The 27267-nt window shown below is 49.6% G+C and overlaps 1 protein-coding gene across 5 annotated transcripts; it reads left to right on the plus strand.

The window, feature by feature from the left end:
- The first annotated feature begins 2379 nt into the window (after nucleotides 1–2379).
- Tecr (trans-2,3-enoyl-CoA reductase) lies at nucleotides 2380–27191 on the plus strand. 5 transcript variants are annotated; one of them, XM_027406158.1, is made up of 13 exons: nucleotides 2380–2510; nucleotides 24514–24564; nucleotides 25067–25118; nucleotides 25454–25498; nucleotides 25575–25678; nucleotides 25755–25870; nucleotides 25955–26060; nucleotides 26136–26208; nucleotides 26296–26339; nucleotides 26435–26492; nucleotides 26574–26662; nucleotides 26836–26881; nucleotides 26959–27191. In XM_027406158.1, the coding sequence occupies exons 1-13, from the start codon at nucleotides 2496–2498 to the stop codon at nucleotides 27084–27086; spliced, it is 927 nt and encodes a 308-aa protein (XP_027261959.1). In that variant the 5' UTR covers nucleotides 2380–2495; the 3' UTR covers nucleotides 27087–27191. The 5 variants fall into 5 exon arrangements, with proteins under 5 accessions (XP_027261959.1, XP_027261960.1, XP_035298459.1 ...); XM_035442568.1 differs by lacking the exon at nucleotides 2380–2510 and adding an exon at nucleotides 2981–3000; XM_035442567.1 differs by lacking the exon at nucleotides 2380–2510 and adding an exon at nucleotides 2983–3000 and having other exon boundaries at nucleotides 25451–25498.
- Nucleotides 27192–27267: the final 76 nt, after the last annotated feature.

The raw sequence follows: 27267 nt of genomic DNA on the forward strand, positions 1-27267 counted from the left end.
GAGGCCTGTTCCCTCCAGACCAGTCCTCTTGAAGGACTTTTGTCATGAAGGCATGTTGAGTTTTTATCAGTTGATTTTTCTGCACCAATTCAGATGGTCATATGATTTTTGTCTTCAAGTTCTGTCTTAGGGTTTCTATTAGTATGATAAACCACCATGACTAAAAGCAACTTGGGGAGGAAAGGGTTTATTTTATCTTACAACTCTCAGGCTATCCTCTATCACTGAGGGAAATCAGACAGGAACTTGGAGGCAGGAACTAATGCAAATGCCATGGAGGAACACTGGAAGACAGGTAGATTGCTCTCTGCTTTTGTAGTAAGCTTAGCTGATCTGTCCTTTTCAGGTAGCATCAATGGTCAGGGATATCTGTCAGCTGTCCTTATTGCTCATATATGCTTGGGGAGGGAGAGGGCTAGTGAATCCAGTCAGTTTTAGGGACTTTCTGAAGCCACTGTATTACTTCCCGAGTTTCAGGAACTTCTCTGAAGGATGAAATATTTCACCTCCCTTTTAACATCCTGTGCCTTTGGGGTACCACCATTGCCCAGCTATTTTCTTTTTAACGTCTACCTTGCAGTGTGGTCCTGAGGATGCAAGCTAGGCAGCACTGTGCCAAGTGACATCCTCAGCCCTGAACTATATACTCTATTTATTGATTGATTTTTATTTGGCTTTTTATTAACAACTTTTAATTGATTTTTGGGAATTTCACATTGTGCATCCTGATCCCACTCATTTCCCAGTCCCTCTGAATTTGCCCTTCACCCTTGTATTGTTCCCTGCCAAAGGAAAACTAAAAAAAATAATAAAAACAAGATAAAAATAAAAAGCAAATAAGAGTGTTAATGCAAAACAAACAAACTAAAAACTAAATAAAGCAAATAAGAAAAAAACACTGCTCCATCTTTTCTGCCTCTCATTACCTCTTCATTTGTCTTGGTGGCATTGAGAGCTGCTGTGTATTGTACAGTATACCCTGTCCACAGCTTTACTTGCAAATGTTCTTTGTGTAATGTGTTATTGGCCAGGTTCAAGGCCTCTGGCTTCTAGTTCACCTTCAATGCTGGACCCTCACCAAATCTCCTCTCGATACCCTGTAGTTGTCCCAAGTCTTGGAGATCCTGTGACTATGGTTTCATAGGACCAGTCCTTTGCTCCATAGATGGGTTAGATGTTGGGGAGTGCCAACTCAAAGCCCTGGATGTGTGTCTGGGTGGTGACTGGTTGTTTTGACCCCCCCTCAGGAGAGTGGCAGAGCCAGCTTTCCCAAGTGTGGAGTAGGGGTGGAATGGGAGGTGGGAGGGGTCCAGCATTCATTAGCTGGCAAGGCCAGCTTTCCCCTGCCAGGGTCATGGGGGTCCATTGTCCCAGGACCCTCGGGGGGGGGGTGTTAGCACTCAGGTGAGGTGGGGCCTGCTGTCCCTATGCCAGTGAGGGGCAGGGTCAGCTCAGCATGGCCCTTGTGGTTCAATATGGTTCACATGGGCCCCTGTGGTAACAGGGCAATGGACATCAACACAGACCCCAGCTGTAGCAGGACCATGGACTCAGACATGGCCCTTGGCAGCAGCGTGGGCCGGATCTATATCATGGCCCTGGGTGGCAGTGCAGACCCCTCAGATCAGCATCATACCCATACCGGTTGCTGGGTGACCTTTGACAGAATCCGTTCCGGCCTTACATTTTGTGGGTTCCTGGGATTGAATTTAGTTCATTAGGCTTGGCAGCAAGTGCCTTTATCAGATAAAGCCCTGTCATCCTTCTCTGCACTGTTCTCCGATGTCATGAGTTTTAGATTGGCAGCATCTGCCATTTTGTCAGTATATTTCAAGGGCTCAATAGCTACATGTGGCCAGTAGTGACCATGCTGTACACTGTCACACAGGCAGAGACAAACGTGGGTTAGCTTGTAGGACCAGCTCTCCAAGGAAGGGGCAGTGAAGACACTGCAGAACGTGATGCAGGCTTTCTTTTCCTTCATGAGACATGGAGTCCTTTCAAGGGTCCTGGTGGTGATATCTGATGTCTCATCTCTTAGGCGGCTTAGCCTCTCTGCACTCTAGAATTCACCCCGAAGTGCTGCCCGTCCCGCAGTCTCAGCCCTCGGGCCACTCAGCGCTTTGCGCAGGTTCTGCCGCATTGACCTCAGCCAGGCTCCGCTGGATTTCCACAGCCGCACTGCAAGGGGCGGGGCCAGGGGGCGCGCTGCGCCGAGACTCCCTTTTGATTGGTAGGTGGCCGTGTTTTAATCTGGCCTGCTTAGACGGGTGGGGGGGTTAGCCCCACCTTGTTGAATCTCGAACGCTGATTGGTTAGTCGTGTGGCGCGAGCGGTGGGTGCACCCCACGCTGATTGGCCTGCGGGACGCACTCGTAGGGAGGCGGAGCCGCGGTTGGTGGAGCGCAGCTGCCGGCGTGTGTGCCCGGGCAGTGTCTCGTGCGGCAGGGCGGCAACCGAGCTGCAGCGGAGCGGCGCCATCCTGTGGAGGAGCCATGAAGCACTACGAGGTGAGCGGCGCGGGCCCCGGCCGTAGCTGCTGCAGGCCGCACCATCCCCTTTCAGGGCCTCGGGACCCTCTTTTATGGCCCAGCTACCCGCCGATGGCGCAGGCGCAGTGTGTCCAGGGCCTGCTGTTAAATCCCATTGCGCATGTGCAGGGAGGTATTTATGCTACCCCGGCCTTTTGGGGGCGCGGGGAGGGGGGTACCTTTTATTAGGGTCTTGGAGGGCTTGGGAGAAGCTTGCAGGGTTTTTTTTTGCAGCATCCTCGGTGGCCCAAGTGGCAGTGCGCAGCACCTGTACTTGGTGCGAGCGACTGATTGTCTTGCATAATCCTTGCACAGTGTCAGCGCCTCGGGCTCAGGAAGGGGCTCTGCGGTTGGCCTGCCTCTTCCGACCTTCGCACTCCTCGCTCTAGATGCCTGGACGGCGAGGGAGTTGGTTCCACGGTCATGCCAGCCGGTGACCGCTAGAGAGGAAACCTGAATGCGCAAGATGGTTCTGGAAGCTTAAATCTTCTGACTTAATCTTGGGTCTCTTTTCCTTTAAAACGAAGCCTTGTGTTGCTCTTTTTACTCAAACTGATACTAGTTTTGTTATTGATGACTTAAGTAACGATCATAAAACAGTAACCGATTGCTCACATTCATAGTAGGAATGCATTAGTAAAGGCTGACTACCGTTTTACTGAGATTCTGTTACCTTGTCCTGGAACTCATGGTCCTGCTGAGACAGAACGCTCACTGATGATGTAGGTGAAAGTCAGCCATGTCAAGTGCATTGTCGTTGAAAGATCTCAGCTAATATCTGCAGAACACAGAGAGGGAACGAAGATTTCAAAGGCATTCTTCCTAACCACTAGCCATAAATGAAAGCTGGCAAATTAAAAGATTGCTTGTATTTCTCCCCAGATTTTAAATTTGTGATGAAACTTGCCAAATTTTTCACGGTAGCCATTTTCATTGTACAATAGTTCAGCACTATTAAGTCTATTCATATTGTTCAAATTTCACCATTATCTATCTCGTCAACTTTTTTTTTTTACGACTAGAATGAGGTTAGGTTTTTTTTTTTGTGTGTGTGTCACCCCCCCCCCCTTTACTTGTACTAGGGATGGAACTCAGGGCCTGGCACCTGCTAGTCCAGCCTCTTAGACTCTTTTCCATCTTGTAAAACTGAAACTCTACACCCATTATACAGTATCTCCCTATTTCCCATCTCCCCAGTCCGTGGCAACAACCACTTGCCTCTGGAAATTGGAATACTTTGGGAATCTCCAATGCATGGGAGATAATTTTATCTTTATAACAAGTTGAATACCACTACTTCTAGTCATCTTCTGTATTTTCATTATTTTTATATGTAATAAGTATAATATACAATTATAAAAATAATTATTTTCTCAGGTCTTTTGAAACCTTTAATCTAGAAATCATATATATATATATATATATATATATATATTTTTTTTTTTTTTTTTTGAGCCAGGGTTTCTCTGTGTAGCTTTGTAGTCTGTCCTGGAATTCTCTCTGTAGACCAGGCTGGCCTGGAACTCACAGAGATCTGCCTACATCTGCCTCCTGTGTGCTGGGACTAAAGGCGTGTACCACCATTGCCTGACTCCTCTATCTTTTTTTTTTTTTTTTTTTTTTTCTCGAGACAGGGTTTCTCTGTGTAGCTTTGGAGGCTGTCCTGGCACTCGCTCTGGAGACCAGGCTGGACTCGAACTCACAGAGATCCACTTGCCTCAGCCTCCCAAGTGCTGGGATTAAAGGTGTACGCTACCAGCGCCCGACTCCTCGATCTTTTTTTAAGATAACATGGTGACAAGAACCAGGAGGTAGGAATCTAATCTTTAAGTCCCCTTCAATTTTGTGCTTTCAAAAGGAAGTTTTTTTCTGGTGTGCTTTTCCCTTTCACACCTATCTTGCACGGATGAAAAGCCATGTTCAGTTTGAAAAACACAGGTAGAAGGTAGAATTTGCAGTGAGTTATTTTAATTTGCTAGTTGAAAACCAGGCCAGGAAGGCTCTTGATGACACTGACTGGGTGGGTGCTTTGGTTCTAGGAACTTGAGCACAGTGTAAGGCTCATGGTTTGCTGGAAAACATGCTCTAATGTGCTCCAGTCTTCTCTGCCTTACTTCTCAGAGTGCTCTTGATGGGCTGGTGGTAGTCCCTGCGTCAGAGCACTTGTTTAGCGTGCACACACGAGGCTCTGCGTTCCATCTCAGCATTGCACAACGAAGGCAGATTAGGAACCAAACTGGGGAATAGGGATTCACTTTATTTGGTAGGGTACTTTCCTAATGTGCTTGAAGCCCTGGGTTCAATTCCTAGCACTGAATAAAACCAGGCAAGCTGGCACATGCCTTTAGTTCTAGCTCTTGGAAGGTGGAGGCAGAAGGATCATGAAAGCTATCTTCAACTACATAGTGATTTTGATGCTAACCTGGGCTAGAGATCCTGTCTCAAAAATCCAAACCAAATGAAGTAGACAAAAGCAATAAAAACCGAAAGCCAAGGTGACCTTAGAGGTAAAAAAAGTTATTTCCTAGTATTTTGCTATTCTCTGTGACATTTGTCTAGTACCCACTGAGGCCATTGTTTTGGCATGGGGCACCTACTATCTTCTAGCTTGGTTTGCAGAACTATTGGTGCAGACCAATAAAGACGGAAGAGATCATTTCACAGTCAAGATCTTGGGAAAAGGGTCAGTTATCCACATTGAAGAACAGATTTCTGGAGTGTTTGATTAGCACGCAGGAGGCCCTGGGCTCCATTCCTTAGTACTTGGGAAACCAGGCATGCTGGCTCATCCTCTGCTCCAAGGACTTGAAGGGGAGAGCAGTGGGATTAGAAGTTCAGAGTCATCCTTGGCTACACAGTGAGTTCCAGGCCACCCTGGTAAGATGGTTCAGTGAACCAGTTCCTATAAGTTGTCCCCTGCTTCCACACATGGGGTTGTAACACCAGTGTGCATGCAGTACAATAAACATTATTATTATTATTATTATTATTATTATTATTATTATTATTATTATTATTTTGAGATAGGGTTTTTCTGTGTAGTCCTAGCTATCCTGGAACTTGCTCTGTAGACCAGGCTAGTTGAACTCAGATCTGTCTGCCTGTCTTCCCAAGAGCGGGGTTTAAAGGCATGTGCCACCATGCCTGCCTAAAAATGTAATTAAAAAAAAAACAAACAAAATAATAGATACCTCTGAAGGACTGAGTCCATCCTTTGCCCCCAGGAAGCCTTCAGTCCTCCCTCAAAAGACTTTCTTGGAGACAGTGAGATAGCTCATCTGGTAGAGACACTTTTTTGAAGGCCTACTTGAGTTTGCTCCTTAGACCCCACAAGATGGTAGGAGAGGACCAATTTTCTAGAATACCCTGAATTAAAAAAGAAAGACTTTTTGCCCATAGACAGACATGTCGGATATTATGATGCATACTTACTGTTCTTGGACTTGGGGGTGCTGAGATGGAATCCAGGATATTGCATATGCTAATCAAGCTGTCTGCCACTGAGCTGCACCTCCAACCAAAGAGCAGTTGGTGCTCAGGGACTGGAAAGATGGGTCAGAGGTTAAGAGCTCTTCCAAAAGATCCAGGTTCAATTTCCAACACCCACATGTGTCTAACCCAGCTGTAATACCAGTTCTAGGGGCTCCAGCACCCTCTTCTGCCCTTTGGGCATTGCATAAACTAGGTGCACATAATATACATGCAGGTCAACAATCCTAAAAAAAAGTCAGATCCCCCTCATTGTCACATGGTCAGTTAATGTCACAGGGAAGACCCAAGGCACAGTGGACAGGATTCCACCTGGAGAAGAGATTGTGGCTTTTTGATAAGTTTCACATTGGCTCAGTTCATAGTTTATCTAGCAGGAAAGAGAACCCCTTTCATGGCCTGGGCCTTATTGAGGTGAAACTTCTAGAACAGTTGGCTGTGGGCTTAGTGTAAATCAGCAGTGTTGGTATGAGAGCTCCTTGTCCTAGGCTCAGGACTTTTTTATTAGCGTTTTTCCACTGGAGATGACATTGGAGATGATCCCTGCAGTAGCTAGAGCCAGTTGCTGGGCCTTGTAAATCTGCCTATGAATCTCATGAGAGTCTGTTCTGTTCCTGTAGAGAGATCTTCTGTAGCCCCAGGCTGACCTCAAGCTCATGGAATGGTGTGAACCACCAAACAGGCTATAAAGGTCCCCATCTTGCAGACTATTTTAGACTAATTGATGACTTTGCCTCAGGCACGTTCCTGCTTGGCTGGCTCCTTCCTGGGATTTAGTATGAAAATTCTGAAAGCAGAGTTTTGGTCAAAAGACATTTAGGAAAATTACTGTTTTTAATGTTAGATGTTGGAACCCAGGGCCTTTTCTTACATGTGCTGAACAGGTGCTCTACTGCTCAGCCACATCCCTGGCTCTTGATTTAAAAATTAAAACAATTTATCATCATTGTTATTATCTGTGTGTTTGGTGTATGTCACACCTGTATGTGCCCGGACCTATGAAGAGGTCGAAGGGAAGGTGTCAGTACACTTTATTATTAATGGCCTGAGTTTGGAAGCAGGCTTGTTTCCCAAACCTGGAGCTAGGCTGGAGGCCAGCAATACCCAGGACTGTTTCCCTGTCCATCACACCTTGGGGTACAGGTGTGTGGTGTTGGGTAGGCTCTGTGATCTAAACTCAGCAAGTGTCTGTAATCCATGTTCTGTCTCACTCTAGTACGTGGTGTGGCCCTGGCTGACCTGGAACTTGCTGCTTAGACTGGCTTCAAAGTCAGAGCTCCACCTGCCTCTGCCTCTGCCTCTGCCTCTGCCTCTGCCTCTCTGCCTCTCTGCCTCTGCCTCTCTGCCTCTCTCTCTGCTCTCTGCTCTCTCTCTGCTCTCTGCTCTCTCTGCCTCTCTGCCTCTCTGCCTCTGCCTCTCTGCTCTCTCTCTGCTCTCTCTGCCTCCTCTCTGCTCTCTCTGCTCTCTCTGCTCTCTCTGCTCTCTCTGCCTCTCTGCCTCTCTGCCTCTCTGCCTCTCTGCCTCTCTGCCTCTCTGCCTCTCTGCTCTGCCTCTCTCTGCTCTGCTCTGCCTCTCTGCCTCTCTCTCTGCCTCTCTGCCTCTCTCTGCCTCTCTGCCTCTCTCTGCCTCTCTGCCTCTCTGCCTCTCTGCCTCTCTGCCTCTCTCTGCCTGTCTGCCTGTCTGCCTGTCTGCCTCTCTCTCTGCCTCTCTGCCTCTCTGCCTCTCTCTGCCTCTCTCTGCCTCTCTCTGCCTCTCTGCCCCTGTCTGCCTGTCTGCCTGTCTGCCTGTCTGCCTCTCTGCCTGTCTGCCTCTCTGCCTCTCTCTCTGCCTCTCTGCCTCTCTGCCTCTCTGCCTCTCTGCCTCTCTGCCTCTCTGCCTCTGCCTCTGCAGTGCTTGGATTAAAGGTGTGTGTTACTATGTTTGGCTCTCTCTTGGATTCTTGAAAGGGTCTCACTAGGTAACCTAGGCTTACTTTGAATTTGTGTTCTTCCTGCCTCAACTGTGATTAGCATTGCAGGCATGTGTCATCATGCTTGGTGCTCTGAGGCGATTGTTTAGAGTCAGAAAATTGGTAGGTGATAGTTAAGGAGAAAGTAGATCGGTGTGCAAGCACTGAGACAGGCCTGAGGCTGGATTCTGGCATGGCCCTGTGATGAAATGGTGGTTTGACTCAGAGGATTGACTTGTTTGTGCTTGCTCCTTGGAACAAAACCTGCCTGATTGTGAAAGGACCATGAATATTAGCACATTATGCAGAGGCTGGAAATAATACCATCAAGGTTGTGCATGCTGGAGAGGGTGTGTGAATGCATTTAGGTTTTGTTTTTGTTTTTTTTTTGTTTGTTTATTTGTTTTTTGAGATATTGTTTTTAGGCAGCCCTGTCCTGGAACTCACAAGAGATCTGCCTGCCTCTGCCTTTCAAGTGCTAGGATTAAAGTCATGAGCCTCTACACCTGGCAACTTCCTTTTAGATGTATTTTCTGTGCTGGTGCAGGTGTGTGCCATTGGGTCTTGCTGCTGTGAGCATTTCACACCTTTCCTGGTTTAGCATGCCTCAGACCATGATCACAGGTGTGCTTATGCCCTGAGCAGGGAGTGGCTCAGCTTATGCATCTTCCTTGCAGAAGCCTTAGGCTGGTCCCCTGCTCAGCATATTGGAGCAGTTGATGGCAGCATTAACAACTGCACTGTACAGGTGGGAACTGACCCAGGGCAGGGGCTTCCCCTGGGCCAGTCCTGGACTTCGATTAGCTGTATTTGTGCCGATTCTCTGTCCTGGGAAGACAGCAAGACTTGCAGGCTTTGCAGCAGAGCCCGATTGAGATCCTGCTCTGCCTCTGGCAGGGGTGAGCCCATGGGCAAATTGTTTAATTTTTATTTTATGTGTATAGGTATGGGTGTTTTGCCTGCATGTATATATCTGCACACTACATGCATGTCTGATGCCTTTGGAGGCCAGAAGAGGGCATCAGATTCCTGGAGTTGGAGTTAGACAGTTATGAGTTGACATGAGGGTGTTGGGAATTGAACTTAGGTCCTCTGCAAGAGCAGCTATTGCTGTAAACTCTCTAGCTAGCCCTCCACAGGCAAAGTTCTTAACCTCTCTAGCCTTCTCATCCTGAAATGACATAATGGGTTTTGAAGACTCTGTATTGGCTCTTACTGCATTACCAGGGACATCAGTTTGGCAGCTTAATTGGCCACTCTGGGGCTGTCCATGTCTTGAAAAGGGAGGGGCTGGTGCTGCAGCTCGCTCCCTACTGCCTTGACTGCCCTGACTGCACATTGCAGAGTCCCATGGATAACTTATCTTTACCTCCATTGGTGGCTGCTTCCAAGTGTCAGTGCTCTGGTGAGCTTTAGGTGCACAGTGTCTACTTAGCCTAGAGCCAGGCGCTGTACAACAGTTGGTACAAGTGCATCCACAGCTCAAGGCTTTGGGGCCAGGCAGAGCAGACAAGACCTGAAGGTGGATCTGTCACAGTGGAGGAGGTGGGGACACTGAAGGACCCTGGGAGGAGCTGGGCTGATGGCTTTGATGTGCATTAGCTAGTTCAGTTATGCCATGGGCAACTTAGAGGCCTGCAGAGCCCAGCAGAGCCTTGTTTCACTGACTCCTGAGTAGAGAGAGAGGAGCAAGTGGCCTGGACATGCTGGCTGCTGCCTAGAGCTGGTCCAGAAGAAACTTGTAGTACTGATAACACTGTTGGCTTTGGTTGGGAGTCCTGCCCTTTGACAGGCAGGTCTGGCTGGGTGGGAAAGCTAGTTGGTCAAGTTCAGGTCTTAACACCTCTTGGTGCTATTGATAGTGACAGATGAGAGTGTTTTTAACAGCTGGGGTTCCTTACCCCTGCTGTGAGAGTGTAGCTAGCCATCATACTCATAATAAAGCTGTCTAACATGGTGCATGTGCTTGGTGCCTTTAGTCTCTTTTGTACCCCCACTCTCCCTTTTTTTTTTTTTTTTTTTTAAATAGACGAGGTCTCACTTATGCAGCCTTAGCTATCTGGAACTCATTGTATAGCCCAGGCTGGCCTTGGACTCACAGAGAGCTGTCTCTGCCTCCTGAGTTCTGGGATTAAAGGCTTGCACCACTACATCTGGCTTACTTTTTTCTTTTTTGGTACTAGGGAGGAGCCCCGGGGCTGGAGCATGGTATGCCCACTCTTTCACTGTTCTCCACTCCAGTTCTGCCCATAGTACTGTGGTCTAGCCTTATCATATATGTGCAGCAGGTGTGGTTCTTATCCATATGGGGAAACTAAGGCACAGAACATGAAACTTCATGCCCTTAGCTGTCACGTGGCAGAGTTCAGGTCAGCCTTGGTGATGATATCTGAGGAGGAAGTGGGCATGTGTTTGTAAAGGACATGGCCTGTCTTCAGGACAGTTATTTACCTTGACTTTTCTTAGGAGGCCAAGAAAAGGATACCAGTGTCTGGGCCTGAGGGAGGCCGAGGTACTGGGCACTATTCCTGGATGCAGCTAAGTTCCTAGTTATAAATCATCAGGTAAAGGCAAATCTGTGTCCCTGTGTGCTGCCTGAAGTGCCACCTGCCTGTGCTCCTTGCACCTTTGTGATGTTGGGGAGCACACGCAGGGCCTGGAACAGCCACGAAGTGTGATCTACCATGGAACAGCCATGAAGGTCTACCATTCAGCTGCCCCCCTGCCCCCTCTGTTTCACAGAGACAGGCTTTCTCTGTGTAACAGCTCTGGTTGACTTGGAACTCACTTTGTAGACTAGGCTGGCGGCAAACTCACAGAGATGTGCCAGCCTCTGCCTCCTGAGTGCTGGGATTAAAGGTGTGCGTCACCACCCCTGTTTTAAAATTTTGATTAATTATTTATGTTTATGAGAGTTTTGCCTGCATGACTTTATGTGCACCACATGTGTTTCTGGTGTCTGTGGAGGCCAGAAGAGGGGGTTGGATCATCTGAAACTATAGTTACAGGTGGTTGTAAGCCATCCTTTGGGTGCTGGGAATTGAACCTGGGGTCTGTGCAAGAGCAGCCAGTGTTCTTAATAGCTGAGTCATCTCTTTATCTGCCTCCTTATTTTTTTCCTTTTTTCTTCTTTTTTTGTTAAACTTATTAGTTTATTATTATTTTTATGTGATTGTGTGTGTGTGTGTGAGTGATGGCTCACATGCTGAGGTCAGAGGACAAATTTCATAAATTGGTTTTTTCCTTCCACTGTGGGATCCTAAGAATGAACTAAGGTCACCAGGTCTGTATGGAAGTGCTTTTACACTGAGTCATTTTGCTAACCCTTTTCTGTCTTTTTTGGAGGGGAGGAGGGGGCTGTGTTGGTTTCAAGACAGTGTTTCTCTGTGTAGCCGTGGCTGTCCTGGAACTTTCTCTGTAGTAGACCTGTCTGGCCTCAAACTCACAGAAATTACGTACATCTGTCTTCTGAATGCTGAGACTAAAGGTATGTGCTGCCATGCAACAGTTTTCTTAAAACAAAACAAAACACAAAATCCAGCTTTCTTTCTTTCTTTATGTGTGTCTGTGTGCATGTGTCCATGTGGGTGCCAGAAGATCTCTTGGAGCTGGAGTCTCAGTGTTTGTGCACTCCCTAACATAGATGTTAGGGTGCAGATCAACTATTGACTAAGTGGCGTGATCGAACGGAACAGCAGTTGCTCTCTGTCACTGAAGGAGTCTTCGCTCCAGTTGTGTGGTCATTACGTCATCATGTGTTGGGGGGGCAGTTTTTTTGTTTTTGTTTGTTTGTTTTTAGATTGTCACTATCACCTTGGCTGGCCTGGAATTCACTGTGTAGGCCAGGTTGTCATTGAACTCACAGAAATCCCCTTGCCTCTACTTTCAGAGTGCTGGGATTAAAGGTATGGCCACCACATCTGTTTTGTTTTGTTGTTTTTTTTTCTTTCTTTTTTTTTTTGTGAGCCTGGGTTTCACTGTGAAGCTCTTACTGGCTCAAAATTCCTGACTGGCTTCAAATGAAGAGCTCCTCCTGTCCCTGTCTGCTGAGCACTGGGGTTAAAGGTGTGCAGAGCAAGTCTGGTCTATTTTCATTTTATTTTTCTTGGCCATTTGTACTTCTTTTGAGAAATTGTCTTTTTATTTCCTTTTTATCGATTGGATGACTACTAATTTTGGAGTTTGAGCTCTTTACATCCTCTTGAGTATTAATGCCAGATGGGTGGCTGCTGGCCAGCATCCTACAGTACTCTGGCTACAGGTTGGGGATTGTCCTTTCCCTGGCTTGAACTGTGGTCCCAGTCCTTACTCTGAACCCTTCTGAGACAGCAGCCCTAGGGCCCAGCCTTCCTTGTGGGAGTCCTGTGTTGAAAGGCTGGCTGGGCAGGGTATGATTTTGTAGCTTCCCTAGGCACCTGTGGACTTTATGCTAGGGATGATGAAACTCCTTTACCTGTTGATTTGCCTAATGTGTAATTATCTGAGGGCAGTTTATTTTTAAGTCCTTGGGGGCCTCACATAACCATCGTATTGCAAAGGCACAGGGCCACTGTTCCTTATTTTCAGCCTCTCCCAGCCTTGCTTGCAAGAGAGAAAGGTACTGGAAATAGCTCAGAAGCTGTGTATAGCTTTTGATTGATGCAGGCGTAGTTTATGTCCTCTTGCAGGCAGCCCTGGGGAATGCAAGGGCCTGTATCCTTCTTGGTCCTTTCGTAATCCTCTTGCCTCTGGAAGGGTATAGCAGTTTGGGCTGGGGTGTAGGAGTCTAAGTCTGTCAAGTCAGGTAGGAAAGGAAGTGTGCATGGACATCCGGCAGCATGTATGTGTGTGTGTGTGTGTGTATGTGTGTGTGTATGTGTATATATACGTATATATATGCATGTATGTGTATGTGTGTGTATATATATACGTATATATACATGCATGTATATGTGTGTGTGCGTGTGTGTGCGTGTGTGTATGTGTGTGTATATATACGTATATATATATATATGCATGTGTGTGTGTATACATATATATATATATATGCTTATATGTGTGCAGGTGGAGGCTGGGTGGGGCTCTGGTCAGGAGGGGGTTGGGGAAGGTCACTTTTGGGGGTGCTATCAGAACACAGTATCAGAATCTTTAGGGCTAGATATAGCAGAAGCATTACTTTGTCACTTGGTATCCTGGAAGATTGGATCCTGCGTGTGAGGCAGGATCCAGCCCCCAAAGCAACACACTTCTAAATACCTCCTGCCTCAACCTGCCCAAGTTTTGGTGATGGGATGGCAGGTGTACACCATAGCCCTGGCTGTGGACATCTTCCATCGTAGAGGAAGCAGGCATTCTGCGTATTACTCGGGAGTCTGGTCTGAGGAACTGGGAGAGTTTACTTCAACTGCTTTCTTTCCTCTCCCTCTCCATTATGTCTGTGAGCACAGCTGGTCTTCCTTTACATTAAGAAAGAGAAGGGGCTGGAGAGATGGCTCAGAGGTTAAGAGCACTGACTGCTCTTCCAGAGGTCCTGAGTTCAATTCTCAGTAACCACATGGTGGCTCACAACCATCCATTATGAGTTCTGGTGCCCTCTTCTGGTGTGCAGATATACATGGAAGCAGAATGTTATATACATAAGAGTCTGACCAACAGTGCTTCAAGCTATAGCTATTCCGGTCTGGTCTACAGATCAAGGACAGCCAGGATTACACAGAGAAACCCTGTCTCTAAAAACAAACAAACAAACAAACAGTGTAAGTCATTCCCGATTTTATAAAAATGTGCAGTGGGACCAGGTGTCAGCAAGCCTGTCACCCCAGCACTGTAGGCTGAGGCAAGAGGAAAGGACAGTGAAACCCCAGTAGTGGCCAGAGTTGGCCTGTTAGCCAGAGCTAGCCAATTTCTTCATCTAAGCCATTACTCTGCCCAACTGGGAAGATTTTTTTTTTGGGGGGGGCTTGGTTATTATTTTTTGTTTTTCTTGTTTTGGGGGCTGGTACCCAGAGCCTTGTGCAGGCTAAGCATGTGTCTTACTCTTGCTCTACACTCTGCAGCTCCAAAGCAATTTCAGGGTCACACATTTATAGGACTTGGGTGGAAGTGCAGTATGAGAGTCTTTGAGATGAGGTCCCAGTCTGAACCCCAGCGCTGGGGTTACTGTGCACACTACCTTGCCTACCATCATTGTCATTTTGAGGAAGCTATTTTCCCAGCCTTGAGCTGGGCTCTGTACCCAGCACTTAGGAGGCATCCGGTCACTACAAGTGTGGTATATAGATAGATAGAATGAGTGAGTCCAGGTTAGTCAGGGCTATAAAGTGAGATTGTGGGCCAAAATCAAAACAAGCAAAACCAAACTCCAGCCAAGCCTTCCCTCTTCGACCTGAGCTCTCTCTAACTCCCACTCAGATCCTCACCAGTCCTTGGGACCATCTGTCAGGTCACCTCTTGTTTACACCTCCATTCTTTCATGCATGCGACTCCAGGCCACACTCCCAGCACCTGCTACGCTTCATTTCAGGGCCTTTGCATAGCTGTTCTCCCCTTGAGGGTGGCTGCCTTTTGGCTCTCTACTCCTTCAGGATGTGATTGAAGGTCCTTTTCGGGGACTGCCATCCTCACCCTCCCACCCCAACAGAATTTCACGGTGCACTCTAGCCTGGCTGGCCAGGCTTGCCTCAAACTCATAGAGAGCCACCTGCCTTTGCCTTCTTAAGTACAGCAAAGGAGGCATTTCTTGACCACTTCATGTAAAACAAACAAACAAAAAACAACAACAAAAAACTACACCTGCCTCATGCACACACCACTTTCCTTTACATGCTTTGTTTTTTATGTCATGTTACCTTCTCATATATTATATAGAACTATTCACTATCTTCATTTTCTTGCTGTCTCTCTTTTATACTGGGGTTGAAACTAGACCTAATATATACTTAGCAAACTCTCTTTCCATGGTTGAATTTCCAGAGACCTGAATGTGCCTTGGTTTTTCACATACAAAAAGGGATCACTAGTAAAGGAGAAATTTTTCTTCAAGAATGAGTTGTGAATGAGGACACTAGAGGACAGTTTGGCAAACTGAGCTCATGGGCAGACTCACCTGCCTGCTGGCTTAGTGGAGTCAGGTGGGCACAGTGGACAGTGGCCGATGAGTGCCTCTAGTCAGTCCTTCCTCCTGTTTCAGCATCTCTGGCTTCCTAAGTTTCCTGGCCTGCCAGAGTCTTCCTGTCCAGAAGTAGAGAGAGGCATGTATTAGATCACCAATTGCAAGAGGGTAATAGGTGTGAAAGCCTGGGAATAAGGACATGTGCAGCTCTGGAGGAGGGCAGAGGGTACCCAGCCTTTAGCTCCCGCAGTGAGGGCTCATCCATACTAAGGAACTAAGCAGCCCTTAGCAACCTTTAGAGTGAGATCCAGCCCTCTGAGCTCTTAGTCTTGTCCTGGGGCCGGGTACCCGTGCTCCCCAGCTGCAGGGTCTTGTCAGTAGGGTGACATCTCACTCTAGCAGCCATGTCAGCATGATGGAATGTTTGGAGATGGCTGCCCCATCTGGCCTTGGGAAGAGTTTTAATTTTTGCTGAGGATAAAATCGCTGGCATTGTACACAACTATACAACTAAATACCTGCTGTCCACTGAGATATAGCTCAGCCACCAGGAAGATTTTTTTTTTTTCTTTTGTAGATCAAGGAATTGAGCTCAGAGCCTTCGGCATGTTAAGTCTAGGTCTCAGCCCTTTCCATGGGAGTTCTAAAGCTGTAGACGCTGGACAACTGTTAGACTTTCTGATGTTGGCAACTAGGGCAGGGTTCTTCCTGCCAGTCCACTGGGTGGTGCTATAGCAATCTTTTTAATCTTTGTTTTTAATTTTATTTGCTACAGTATTTGGCTGCATAGCCCAGGTTAGCTTTGAATGCAGCATCTTCTGCCCCAGTGCTGGGAGTCTAGCTATGTACCACATGCTAGCCCACAGCAATCATTGTGAATTCCCATGCAGCCCCAACCAGAGAGTTAGAACATTCTCCCATGAACATTCCCATTTGCCTGTCTGACCTTACCTAGTATTGGAGAAACCCTTGCTTTCCCAGGCTGGAGGGTGGCCTTTGCCTGCCATAAGAAAACATGGAGTTGTTGCTCCATCCTGCCTCTGGCTTTCTGGTTTTAGGAGGTGGCCTGGGTATAACCCTATGTAGATGATACATTCTGCATGCATTTGAAAGCAGAGACTGGCCCTTTAAGGTAAGGTGTGCTGTAGTGCTCCTCAAACCCCCCCCCCCCATCTCTCTGAGTGTTACCTTCTGAGTTGCCTTCTGGATAATTGTATCTTGGCTGTCCCTTTCTTCCTGCCTTTCTGCCATGCTGAGGATGTAATCTAAAAGCCTTGCATATACTAGTCAAATGTTCTACCCTTCATCCACACCTCAGTTCTGTTTATCTATTTCTTCCTTTGTGCTGCTGGAGGTCAGTGCAGCTTTTTGTTGCTTTTTGAGACAGGACCTCACTGTGTGGCCCTGGCTGGCCTGGAGCTCACTCTAGATCAAGCTGGCCTGGAACTCACAGAGATCATCTTCCCCTGCCTTCAGGGTTTAAAGGTATATACCACTACACCAATCACAAAGTAACTTTAGAAAAATGTTGGGCAGAAGCAGAGAGAGGTAGGTCTCTGAGTTCAAGGCTAGCCTGGTCTACCTGGCCCATTCTCAGCCAGCCAGGGATGCATGGTAAGATCCTGCCTCAGAAACAAAACAAAACAAACAGAAACCCTCAACAGAAAAGCGCGCACGTGTGTGTGTGTGTGTGTGTGTGTGTGTGTGTGTGTGTGTGTGTGTGTGTGTGTGTGTAAGTCAGGGTACCTTACAGCAGTCTGTTTTCTCCTTCCACCGCGTGAATCCTGGGGATAGAACCTATATTCAGGCTTGGTGGCAAGCATCTACCTGCTAAGCTATCTCTCTAGCCCAGTCTCCCCCCCCCCCCCCCCCCCCCGCCACTCAACTGCTGTGGTCTCTGTACTTGGTGCCAGTCCTGAGTTGAGAATCTGTGGACATGGTGTTCAGACCCTGGCTCCTGTCTTATTGCCACAGGGCTGGAGACCAAGGCCTGGTCACAGACCAAGTATAGGTGGCCAGTGTCTCTGCTGTTCCTGCCCTGGGCAACCTGTTCCCACCACTGGCTCCACAGAGAGGCTGGTAGTGACAGACCTGCTCCCTTGTCCTTGGCACACCCTGGAGAAATGAAGTCAAATGCCAAGACCACTGGGGAGGGCGAGTTTGGGCTAGAGCAGGTGCAGTCTGTGCTGGCTTTCTGGCAGCTGTGTCTCAGTCATCAGCTATCATAACTTTATTAGGGTTACTGGGTATTTCTGGAAAGTAAAAGGGAATGGAAGCCAACAACCTTGAGCTGGAGTCTCAGGTGAACATGGGGAAGCTGTCTGTCTAAGTGGTAAGCTGCCTGCACCATGCCTAGGCCAATGGCTGGGCCTGGTCTCTGCCCTCTGGGCTTACAGTATCCCTAAGAAGAATGCTTATGCCCTTATGCCTCGTGAGTGCTTGCACCAGCTGGCTGGAGGACCAGTGGCTCTGAGTCTTTAGCTGGGTTTTCTGGTAGTGCAGAGAGAGCATGCTACCCTACCATATGGAGGTGCTGGCTTTGTGACTGGGTTGTCTTGCTCTCTCCATCACTGTGAACTCATGGACAGCTTTGAAATTGTACATGGCTGACATCCTGGCTCAGGCATTCACACCCAGGTGACCTGGTTGTGCTTCTCAGCTTGTGGACCTTATTTCCTCATCTGGAATGTGACTGTGAAGCCTGCTGTGGTTGTTTGAATGACAGTGGCCCCCACAAATTTACATATTTTAATACTTGATCACTAGTTGGTGGAACTGTTTGGGAAGGATTAGGTGTGGCCTTGTTGGAGGTTAGTCACTGGGGGTTGGCTTTATTAAGGATTCAAAAAAGTCTTCACCATTTCCAGTTAGTGTTTTCTTCCTCATGTTTATGTTTCATGGTGTGAGCTCTCAGGCAGTGGTATGCCTTTAATCCCAGCAGTCTGGAGGCAAGCTGGTCTGCAGAGTGAGTTCCAGGACAGCCAGGGCTACACAAAGAAACCCTGTCTCAAAAAACAAAAAAACAAAAAAACAAAAAAAAGAAAAAAAAAAAGAAAGAAAAGAAAAAGGTGTGAGCTCTCAGCCATTGCTCCAGTGCCTGCTGCCACGATGGCCGTGGAACTGTGAGCTGCAAATTAAATGATTTCTTTTATAAGAAAGCCTTGGGCATGGTCTTGGTCTTAGTACAGCAGTAGAAAAGTGACCAAGACACCTACAGTTCCTGCTTCCTCAGGCTGTTGGGCCACGATAGGAGAGGCACTCGTGAAGCTGTTGTGTCTGGGCAGGGTTGTAACTGTTTGCCAGTGTCCCCACCTAGAGTCACTGAACAGGTCCCATAGTCGAATCCCCAGTTCTAGTTGTGGAAGTTAGGGGCTGACCTGGAAGGTTGGGTGGCAGCACCAAGCTGGCCTGTGACATGAGCTCTGCAGCCATGGTCTTGCTTATAGACAGAGAACCTTGGGGCAGCAGGGCCCCCACATTTGTGAAGAGGGGCATGCACCTCCAGTCCTTGTGGCATGCAGACATTGCAGACCCCACTCGTCCAGCCTAGCTTCCTACTGACTCTGTTCCTTCATCCCCACTTTGAGGCCGTCTTCCAGTCTCTTGCTCCCACTGTCCATCTGTCTAGAATTCCACCATTATTTGCCCTCTCCCATCTCTCACTGTCTTGGTCTCCTAGCCTTTGCCTCACCCCTCATAATGTCCCACCAGCACTGGCGCCTCTCAACACTTGAAAGAAACTGTGTCCCTTCCCTGCTCAGACACCCATTAGAACCCAGATGAAAGTCAAGGTCTTTCCCTCGGCCACCAGGCCTTTGCAGCTGGCCCTCTCCCTGCTCCTCAGGCATGCTGGCACAGTGCAGCTGTAAGGCCATTGTATTTGCTGTTGCTCCTGCCTGGAGTTCCTTACCCTAGATGAGTGTATGGCTGTGTCCTTCCACCACTCAGAGAGGTCTTAGCCAGCCTTTTCATTCCTTTACCTTATTTTTAGCTTTGTTTATATATTACTATTACTTTTGAGATAGGGTCTTTCTTTCTTTTTTTTCTTTTCTTTTTTTTTTTTCTTTTTTTTTGTTTTTCGAAACAGGATTTCTCTGAGGCTTTGGAGGCTGTCCTGGAACTAGCTCTTGTAGACCAGGGAGGTCTCAAACTCAAAGAGATCCTCCTGCTTCTGCCTCCCGAGTGCTGGGATTAAAGGCGTGTGCCACCACCGCCCGGCTGAGATAGGGTCTTTCTTACCAGCCTGGAACTATGTAGACTTGACTGGTCTTGAGCTTTGGGTGGCCTTCCTGCCACTGCTTCCTGAGGGTTAAGATTACTGGCATGTGCCACCATGCCCAGCTGCCACTCTGTCCCTGTTCCTCAACTGTTGGTGACAATACAAATTGCTGTGGTTTGTCCTTCCCTTTGACCCTACTTCCTTGACAGAGGCTAGAAGTGAGAGGAAGGCTTGGTATTGTTTGTTCCCATGTCCCAAGGCCCGGGGAGAGAGAGTGGGGAGGCAGGTGGTGGCTCCCCAGGGTCTGTCTGATGTAAGTGGAAGAGGAAGCTTAGGCCTTCTTGGTTCCCTCCTGCACCCAGATGTTTACTTCATCATAATGGTTAGGACTGTGCTGGCTTTCCTTCCACCTGTTGGCACAGGGGGCAGTGGAAAGTATTGCAGCCTCTACTGGCTGTCACCACCACCTTTCCTCTCCTACCCCCACATGGCCCCTTGTTGCTTGTGTTGAGGCTCACTGCCACCAGCTGGCTGGGGCATAGTTCTGTCAGCCCTCTGACCTTGGGTCCCTTCATGGATGCAGTCAAGGTTGCAGGACAAGGTGCCCCAGTTCTCAGCTAGTGCCTGGCTAGCTCCCATACACATCTGCCACTGCTCTTCTGCTACAGTCAGCCCAATTAGATGATATTCTTGTGCGTTTCCTTTTTTCTGAGTCAAAATCTTGGTATGTAACGGCCAAGGTTGGCCTCCCATTTTCTGATGCTCCTGTCTTTACCTCCTAGTGCCACCATGCCTTGCCCCGTGTTTACTTTTGGTAGCATTTATTCTAGATGGGAGATATTTAAATGTTCCCATGCTTTTCTTTTCTTTTCTTTTCTTTTCTTTTTTTTTTTGTTAATCTAATTCCCACACTAACTGTGGGAAGTGGCAGTTGGAAAGAGCCCTGCTTGATGCTAAGGAAATAAATAATTTGTCAAGGGCCATATAGATGGGAAGTGTTCTTTTTTAAGCTTACATTCCACGAAATGTGTGTTGCCACCTAGAGGCCATGCAGAGCCTATCGGCTCTTGGAGCCATTGAGGGATACTCCAGTTTCTATGAGGGGTGGAGCCTGGTGAGCTGACCATGCTCAGTGTAGGGTGCCTCAGAACCAGGGGTGTAAGGCCTGGTAGCCCAGAGTGCTGTGTAGGCTTAGAAACACCCAGGGACCAGGGGCCTCATACCACATGGCTGCCTTTGATGTGGTCTGGGGCAGAACGAGGCTTCTGGAGAGGTGAAGGAGCAGCCAGACAAGGGGGAGCTGTGAGAGGACCTCAGGCCCGATACTGGTGACCTTTTACCTAGGGTTATTCTAGTTGTGCTCTACCTGGGACCACTCTGGGTATAGAAAACAGCCAGGCCCAGGACAGGTGGAAGGGTTCCTGGGTCTTTCTTAATTTTTTCTTAAGCAATAGTTATATTGAGTATACTGCCAGGGGGCAGTGGATCAGGCTGTAACTAGAGTACTACTTGTAGCCATAAATTCTTTTTTGAAGATAAGGTCTCACATAGTTTAGACTGACCTCAAACTTTGCATGTTGCTAGGGTTATCTCTGAATGCCTGATCCTGAGTCCATCTGCTGAGTGCTAGGGTCGCAAGTATTGCCACTGTGCCTGGTGGGACTGCTGTTTTAAAGTTGGTGGTGGATGAGATGTGGCCAGTAGCCCGAGGAGGGAGGCAGGAGCCCTGTAATGGTGATGCAGGACATGCTTCTCTGTCTTTGGGCTCCCTGCCTGGCTGGGACAACCTCAAGAGTGCTACCTCCCAGTCTCAGAACAAGGAACAGGCTGCACCAACCTTGATCTTGCCGCAGTGGGTGCCAAGGCCAGCCCCCCATCCTTCTTTAGGGTTGGCTGCTTCCTGCCTCTCAGTCTGCTTTGCTGTCCTTGACCTTGGGCTAGCAGGAGTTCTGTTGGCTGGGCCAGGCCTTGTTATCTCAGTCTCTGGGTGAGAATTCTTCACAGACTAGTGGAACTGTCATCGTAGAACCAGTTTGGGTGCCCTGTGCTAGGGTTCCTGCCCTTGTCTTTGACACCGTCCATTGTGCTCTCAGCAGGGGGTGTCCCCCTCCCCAAGCCTAGGAACTCAGATCATCCTTCTGGGCCACCCTCATCTGTAGCGATCACATCTATAGCTGTCTGCGTATGAGGGTTCCCTTCCTTAGCTCAGCTGTGCTGCTTTCTCCCCAGGAGGGGCCAGAGGCTGCTGGCTCCCTGCCCTTGGTGTTCAGGACCCCTGGTGCTCTCTGACCCTAGACCTGGGCACCCTTCAGGGTTGTATTTTAGGCTGACTGTGTGTGTGTGTGTGTGTGTGTGTGTGTGTGTGTGTGTGTGTGTGTGTGTGTGTGTGTGTGTTTGGGACAGGTACAGGCAGGGGTGGAGATGGTAGTGGTTGAGTGCAGTGAGGACCACGGTTTAAGAGGTACACGTAGATTTTCCCCAGTCTCCTTGGTCTGGACAGTGGAGACCCTGCCTGTTCCCTGGAGCTGTGTTGTCTTTTCTTTTTTTGTTGGACACTTTGCCTGTCTGTTGCCTGTGGGGACTGGGGTGTAACTCAGTGGTAGAGTACCCGCCTCACAATGTGAGAGCCCCAATACACAGTCCCAGAGCTTTTGGAGTGTGGTTCCTGTGACTGTAAGTAAAAGTGCACAGTTGAAGTTGGTGTGGTAGACAACTAATCCCTCAGCACTTGGGAAGCTGAGACAGGGTTTTGAGTTTAAGGCTATCCTGGCCTAAAGAGTCAGACCCTGCTGTGTCACCCCTGAGTACCACCCCTACCCCTGAAAGTATACAGCCAGTGACATTCAGCACATTTCATTGGGCAGCCCCACATCTGTGACTGACACTTTTGCATCACCCACAAAGAGCAGCTATCCTTTAGAATCTCCCCCTGCTGCCGCCTCAGCCTGTACCCTGTGGGGGCACCAGCAGGCTGCTGTCTGCCCTGGTCTGGTCCTGGCCACTCCTGTCCTGAAAGTCTGGCATCTTTCACCCAGCCAACCTCCTTGCTATGCTTAACATAACTTTTATCTTGCTTTTGATTTTGACATAATTCTAGAGGGTTAGGGAGTTGCAAAAATCACAGCAAGAATGGCCTCTGGCCCACTGGGAGAAGATGGCTATGGGGATCTGGGGCTTGGGCAGGGCGTGGGAGGCCTCTCGCTCGCTCGCTCACCTGGATCCGGCAGCTCCTCCCTCTCCTTGTGGCTTGGGGACTGCTGTTCAGTGTGGCCCCTCCATGCTGTTCTCTTGTAGCCAGTTGGTGCATCAGGGTTCCTGGCCTTGTTGCAGAGCCCCAGCTGGGGGAGAGGGTAGGGTTTCAGCCCTCCCCAGCAGCTGGCCCAGTAGGGAGAGGGGCTGGTTGTATTTTAAGCTGTTGAGTGGTTCAGCAGGAACTCCGTGGCCTTCTCTCCCAGTGGACATTGTGCCGCCTTCCTGTGATTCACATGGACACTGAGCATGAGCACAGTGCTTATGGGGAGCAGTATTAATATATCTGCAGCCCAGAGCCCTGCCACCAAGCCCCTTCTAGCCCATTCCTCATGTATTCATTCTCTCTCGTTTCTGGTCTGATACTGTCCTTATGTGGTTCAGTCATTTGCCCCTCAGGCCACAGGGTGAAGCTGAGTTTGCAGTGGATAGCAAGTGATTTCTGTACTCTCTCCTGCGCTGTGTCCATGATGTAGGCTCTGGCATAGATGGGCAAGCAGGCCTGGGTGCCACTGGCTGGCATAGAAGCCTTGCTCTGAATCCAGGCCTAGGCCCTGCAGGGCTGCTTCACTGTGTAGGGTCACCTCCATGGGGCCTCCCTACCTAATCACCAGGTAGTCACTTTTGTGGGGCCACAGACACACATACACACATGCACACATGCGCGCACGCGCGCACACACACACACACACACACACACACACACACACACACACACACACACACACACGCACATACTTCCCTTGTGCCAGCACCATGTTGGTTCATGCACATCCTCTCAGGGACCCCTAGCAGGCCAGGCCTGGGGTCAGACCCTAGGACTATCTTAGCCTCTGCTCTTTGGAGCATGCAGATGGCAGTGACCAGCTTCTCTGGCCTGTGATGTCCCCATCCTTGAGAATGAGAAGTCACAGATCCCCATAGGACCCCCAGGCCTCTCCCAGCTACTATGGACAGTGCAGACCATCATGTCAGCAGCCTTCTCTGACCTTCTGGGACAGGTGGCTCAGATCTCCTGGGGCTGTTTTCTTACTCTGTTCCTTTGCACCACTGAGTGGCTCTAGCCTGGGTATTTCTCCTTTGGAGACTGTGGACCCTAGGGGTATCGGCAGGCCTGGGTTGTGTGTTGAAGGCTTTGCAGCGAGACTCATCCATGGGTGAGGTGAGCACATTGATGTTGGCCTGATGTGGTAGACTGCCATGCAGGTGGTTTTGAAGCAGGTGTGGGTGGAACTGTTGAGAATGAGGAGAGGGGTGGAGAACCTTGCTCACTCTTTCCTCTCCATACTTAGAAAAGGAACTGTGCACCGATAACTCTGGAATTTGTCACCTCTCTGGGAACACAAATGCACAAGGGAAATAATCCAGTGTCCCTTACAGCTTAGAAGTGGCAATGCATGATCTGTCTCTCAGATTCTCTAGACAGCTGGCATTTCCCCAGGTCCAGTAACCTGTCAGCCAGAGCTGGGCACTGGGCCTGGGCTAGCCACCCCTGCCACTGGCTGTGTGCTTTTTCCCATCTCTGGGAGATTTTCTTGTCCCTGGCGCTTTTGAGGCCCAGTGTCCACTCAGCTGCTTCTATGAGGGTAGCCCCCAGGGGAGGACTGTGGTGTGGCTCCTTCGGGGGAACTTGGGATGGTTTTATATTTAGCCGGGCCGGGCCGGGCCCTGGTGCCACTCGGGTTACATCTGGCATTGAAGCTGGCTGGGTCTGGTCAGACACAGGCTCCTTTCCAGCACCGAGGCAGAGTTTCATCATGCTGCCCAGCCCAGCTCAGAGCAGCTTTGTGAGGGGAGGTCGGAGGTGGGGGCTGGTGGCTGGCAGTGGGCGCCACAGCCTGGTAGGCAGAGCAGTAGGGCCGACAGTGGCATGGATATCAGCTTGAGCATGGTGGCCAAGGAGGCCCACCAAGGCCTCGATGGTCTTCCCATGCCCGTGCCCCACAAGATAGCCAAGAAGCATAAAAAGGCGGTTCTCTTCTTTGAGGTGGAAATTCTGGATGCGAAGACGAGGGAGAAGCTGTGCTTCCTGGACAAGGTAGGACTGTGACCCTGGTGGTGAAGTTGTAGGGCTGTGCAGACATTGGTGGCCCCCTTGTCCTTCAGAGGGCACACAAGGGGTATTGCCTTCATCTAGAGCAGCAGTTCTCAAACTGTGGTCTCCACCCCTGTGGGGCTGCATATCAGATGCTTCTATTGTGATTCATAACAGTAGCAAAATTACAGATGTGAAATAGCAAGGAAATAATTTTTTGCTCGGGGTCACCACAACACAAGGAACTTTATTAAAGGATCACAGCATTAGGAAGGTTGAGAACCACTGAGCTAGAACGTGTAATCGTGACCCCTGCATAGGGCTGGGAGCTGGCTGCCTGGTAGGGGAAGGGATAAGGCAGCCTGGAAGGACCCTGTGTCTGTGAAGGAGGTGGAAGACAGATACACCCTGCTGAAGCCAGCTGGCGTGATCCTGACCGCCTGTGCCTGGCACCCCTGTCCCAGATCTGGGGCTCCTTTGGGACTGATAGTCTGTTTTCTCTCAGGTGGAGCCTCAGGCCACCATTGCTGAAATCAAGAATCTCTTCACCAAGACGCGTGAGTGCAGGCCCTACACTTCTATCCCCACTCCTGTCACCCCTCTGGATGAGAGACCTGGGCTTCCTTAGGGACTTGTAGAGAGGGCCTGTCAGCACACTGGAGCAGGGAATGGGGCCCCTCTGACTGGGCAGGCTGCCCCCGTGTGGCCACCTGCAGGAATGCTCTTGCGTTATTCAAAGGACAAAATCTGTAGCTGTTTGGGTGTGTTCTTGCATAGGGTGGGAAGAGCCGGGGGTCCCAGAATTCTGGGAACCTTGAGAGGCAGGCTGGGTTACGATGGGCAGGCTGAACCCAGCCAGACTGGGTGCTGCAACCTCACCTTCTCCTAGCAGACCCGCAGTGGTACCCTGCCCGCCAGTCCCTCCGCTTGGACCCCAGTGAGTACAGCCTTTCCCTTGGGCTCTTGGGGTCAGAAACCCAGGGCAGCATCTGAATACTGACTGATTTCTGTAGAGGGAAAGTCCCTGAAAGATGAAGATGTGTTGCAGAAGCTTCCTGTGGGCACCACAGCCACACTCTTCTTCCGGGACCTGGGGGCACAGATCAGCTGGGTGACGGTAAGCCCTGACCCCTTCCCTGGTCTCTGCCTTCAGCCACCCTGGGGTTACTCACCTTGTCTCTGGGCACTCCCAGGTCTTCCTGACTGAGTATGCTGGGCCCCTTTTCATCTACTTGCTCTTCTACTTCCGGGTACCCTTCATTTATGGCCACAAATACGACTTCACGTCCAGTCGGCACACAGTGGTGCAGTGAGTGGGGCCCACAGGAGAGTGGGAGGGGGCGGGGCGGGTGGAGGGCTGGAGCAACCCCAGCTGAATCAGCTGCCCCACCAGCCTCGCTTGCATCTGCCACTCATCCCACTACGTCAAGCGTCTGCTGGAGACCCTCTTCGTGCACCGCTTCTCTCACGGAACCATGCCCTTGCGAAACATCTTCAAAGTGAGCATCCTTATTCTTTCTGCTCTGCCCAGCAGCACCCGCCCTCCCTAGGCTCACTCATCTGCTCTCTTTCAGAACTGCACCTACTACTGGGGCTTTGCTGCATGGATGGCCTATTACATCAACCACCCTCTCTACACACCCCCTAGTAAGTGGGCCCAGACAGTGCCCTCATCCCGTGACCCCCATCACCAACCTTCTTCTTATGGGGCCCTTCTTTTTGCCTTTTCTGCAGCCTACGGAGCCCAGCAGGTTAAGTTGGCGCTGACCATCTTTGTGGTAAAGAGGCTGGGGTGGCAACCAAGTGTGGTGAGGTGAGGTGGCTGGGTGAGGTGAGGTTGGGGCCTCTGGGCTGATCCTGTTCTCCTTGATAGATCTGCCAGCTTGGCAACTTCTCCATCCACATGGCTCTTCGGGACCTTCGGCCAGCTGGTGAGTGGCCAGATGGGGCTGGGGCTGGGGCTGGGGCTGGGGCTGGGGAGGGATCTGACTTACTCTTGTCCTGCATGCCAGGGTCCAAAACCAGGAAGATCCCATATCCCACCAAGAACCCCTTCACCTGGCTATTTCTGTTGGTGTCCTGTCCCAACTACACTTACGAGGTGAGACTGCCTTTTTCCTCTTGGATTTGAGGTCCTATATGAGGTGAAGTGTAGGGGTGGGTTGTGGGGAGTAATAAAGCTTGAATATGGGGAGACTGCTGCCTTCCTTCCCCAGGGATACATGTGATGCTGGGCTTCCCTCTGTGCCCTCACCCTGCTTGTGCTGTTCACAGGTGGGGTCCTGGATTGGCTTTGCCATCATGACGCAGTGTGTTCCAGGTGAGTCCCTTGTTCCCGTGCAGTGCCCTTCCCTTCTGACTGGGCATCCCTATTCTGATATCCCGTTCTGCCCACAGTGGCCCTCTTCTCCTTGGTGGGCTTCACCCAGATGACCATCTGGGCCAAGGGCAAGCACCGCAGCTACCTGAAGGAGTTCCGTGACTACCCACCCCTGCGCATGCCCATCATCCCTTTCCTGCTCTGAGCAGTTCTCATGGGCTCAGCCAGGAGCACTCTCTACCCAATGCCCCTCTGTCCTGGGGTGATCGTGGCTCTCTAGCAGCAACAATAAATCTGCTTACCCAGCTGGTCTTGGGCTTTGTGTTCTTTAGGGGCCCAAGGGCCACCCGTTCCTCCCCACCCTTGAGGCAGTGCAGATGAAGGTT

The sequence above is a fragment of the Cricetulus griseus genome, chromosome 3 (genome assembly GCF_003668045.3).
Source record: "Cricetulus griseus strain 17A/GY chromosome 3, alternate assembly CriGri-PICRH-1.0, whole genome shotgun sequence".
In the NCBI taxonomy this organism is placed as follows: Eukaryota; Metazoa; Chordata; class Mammalia; order Rodentia; family Cricetidae; genus Cricetulus; species Cricetulus griseus.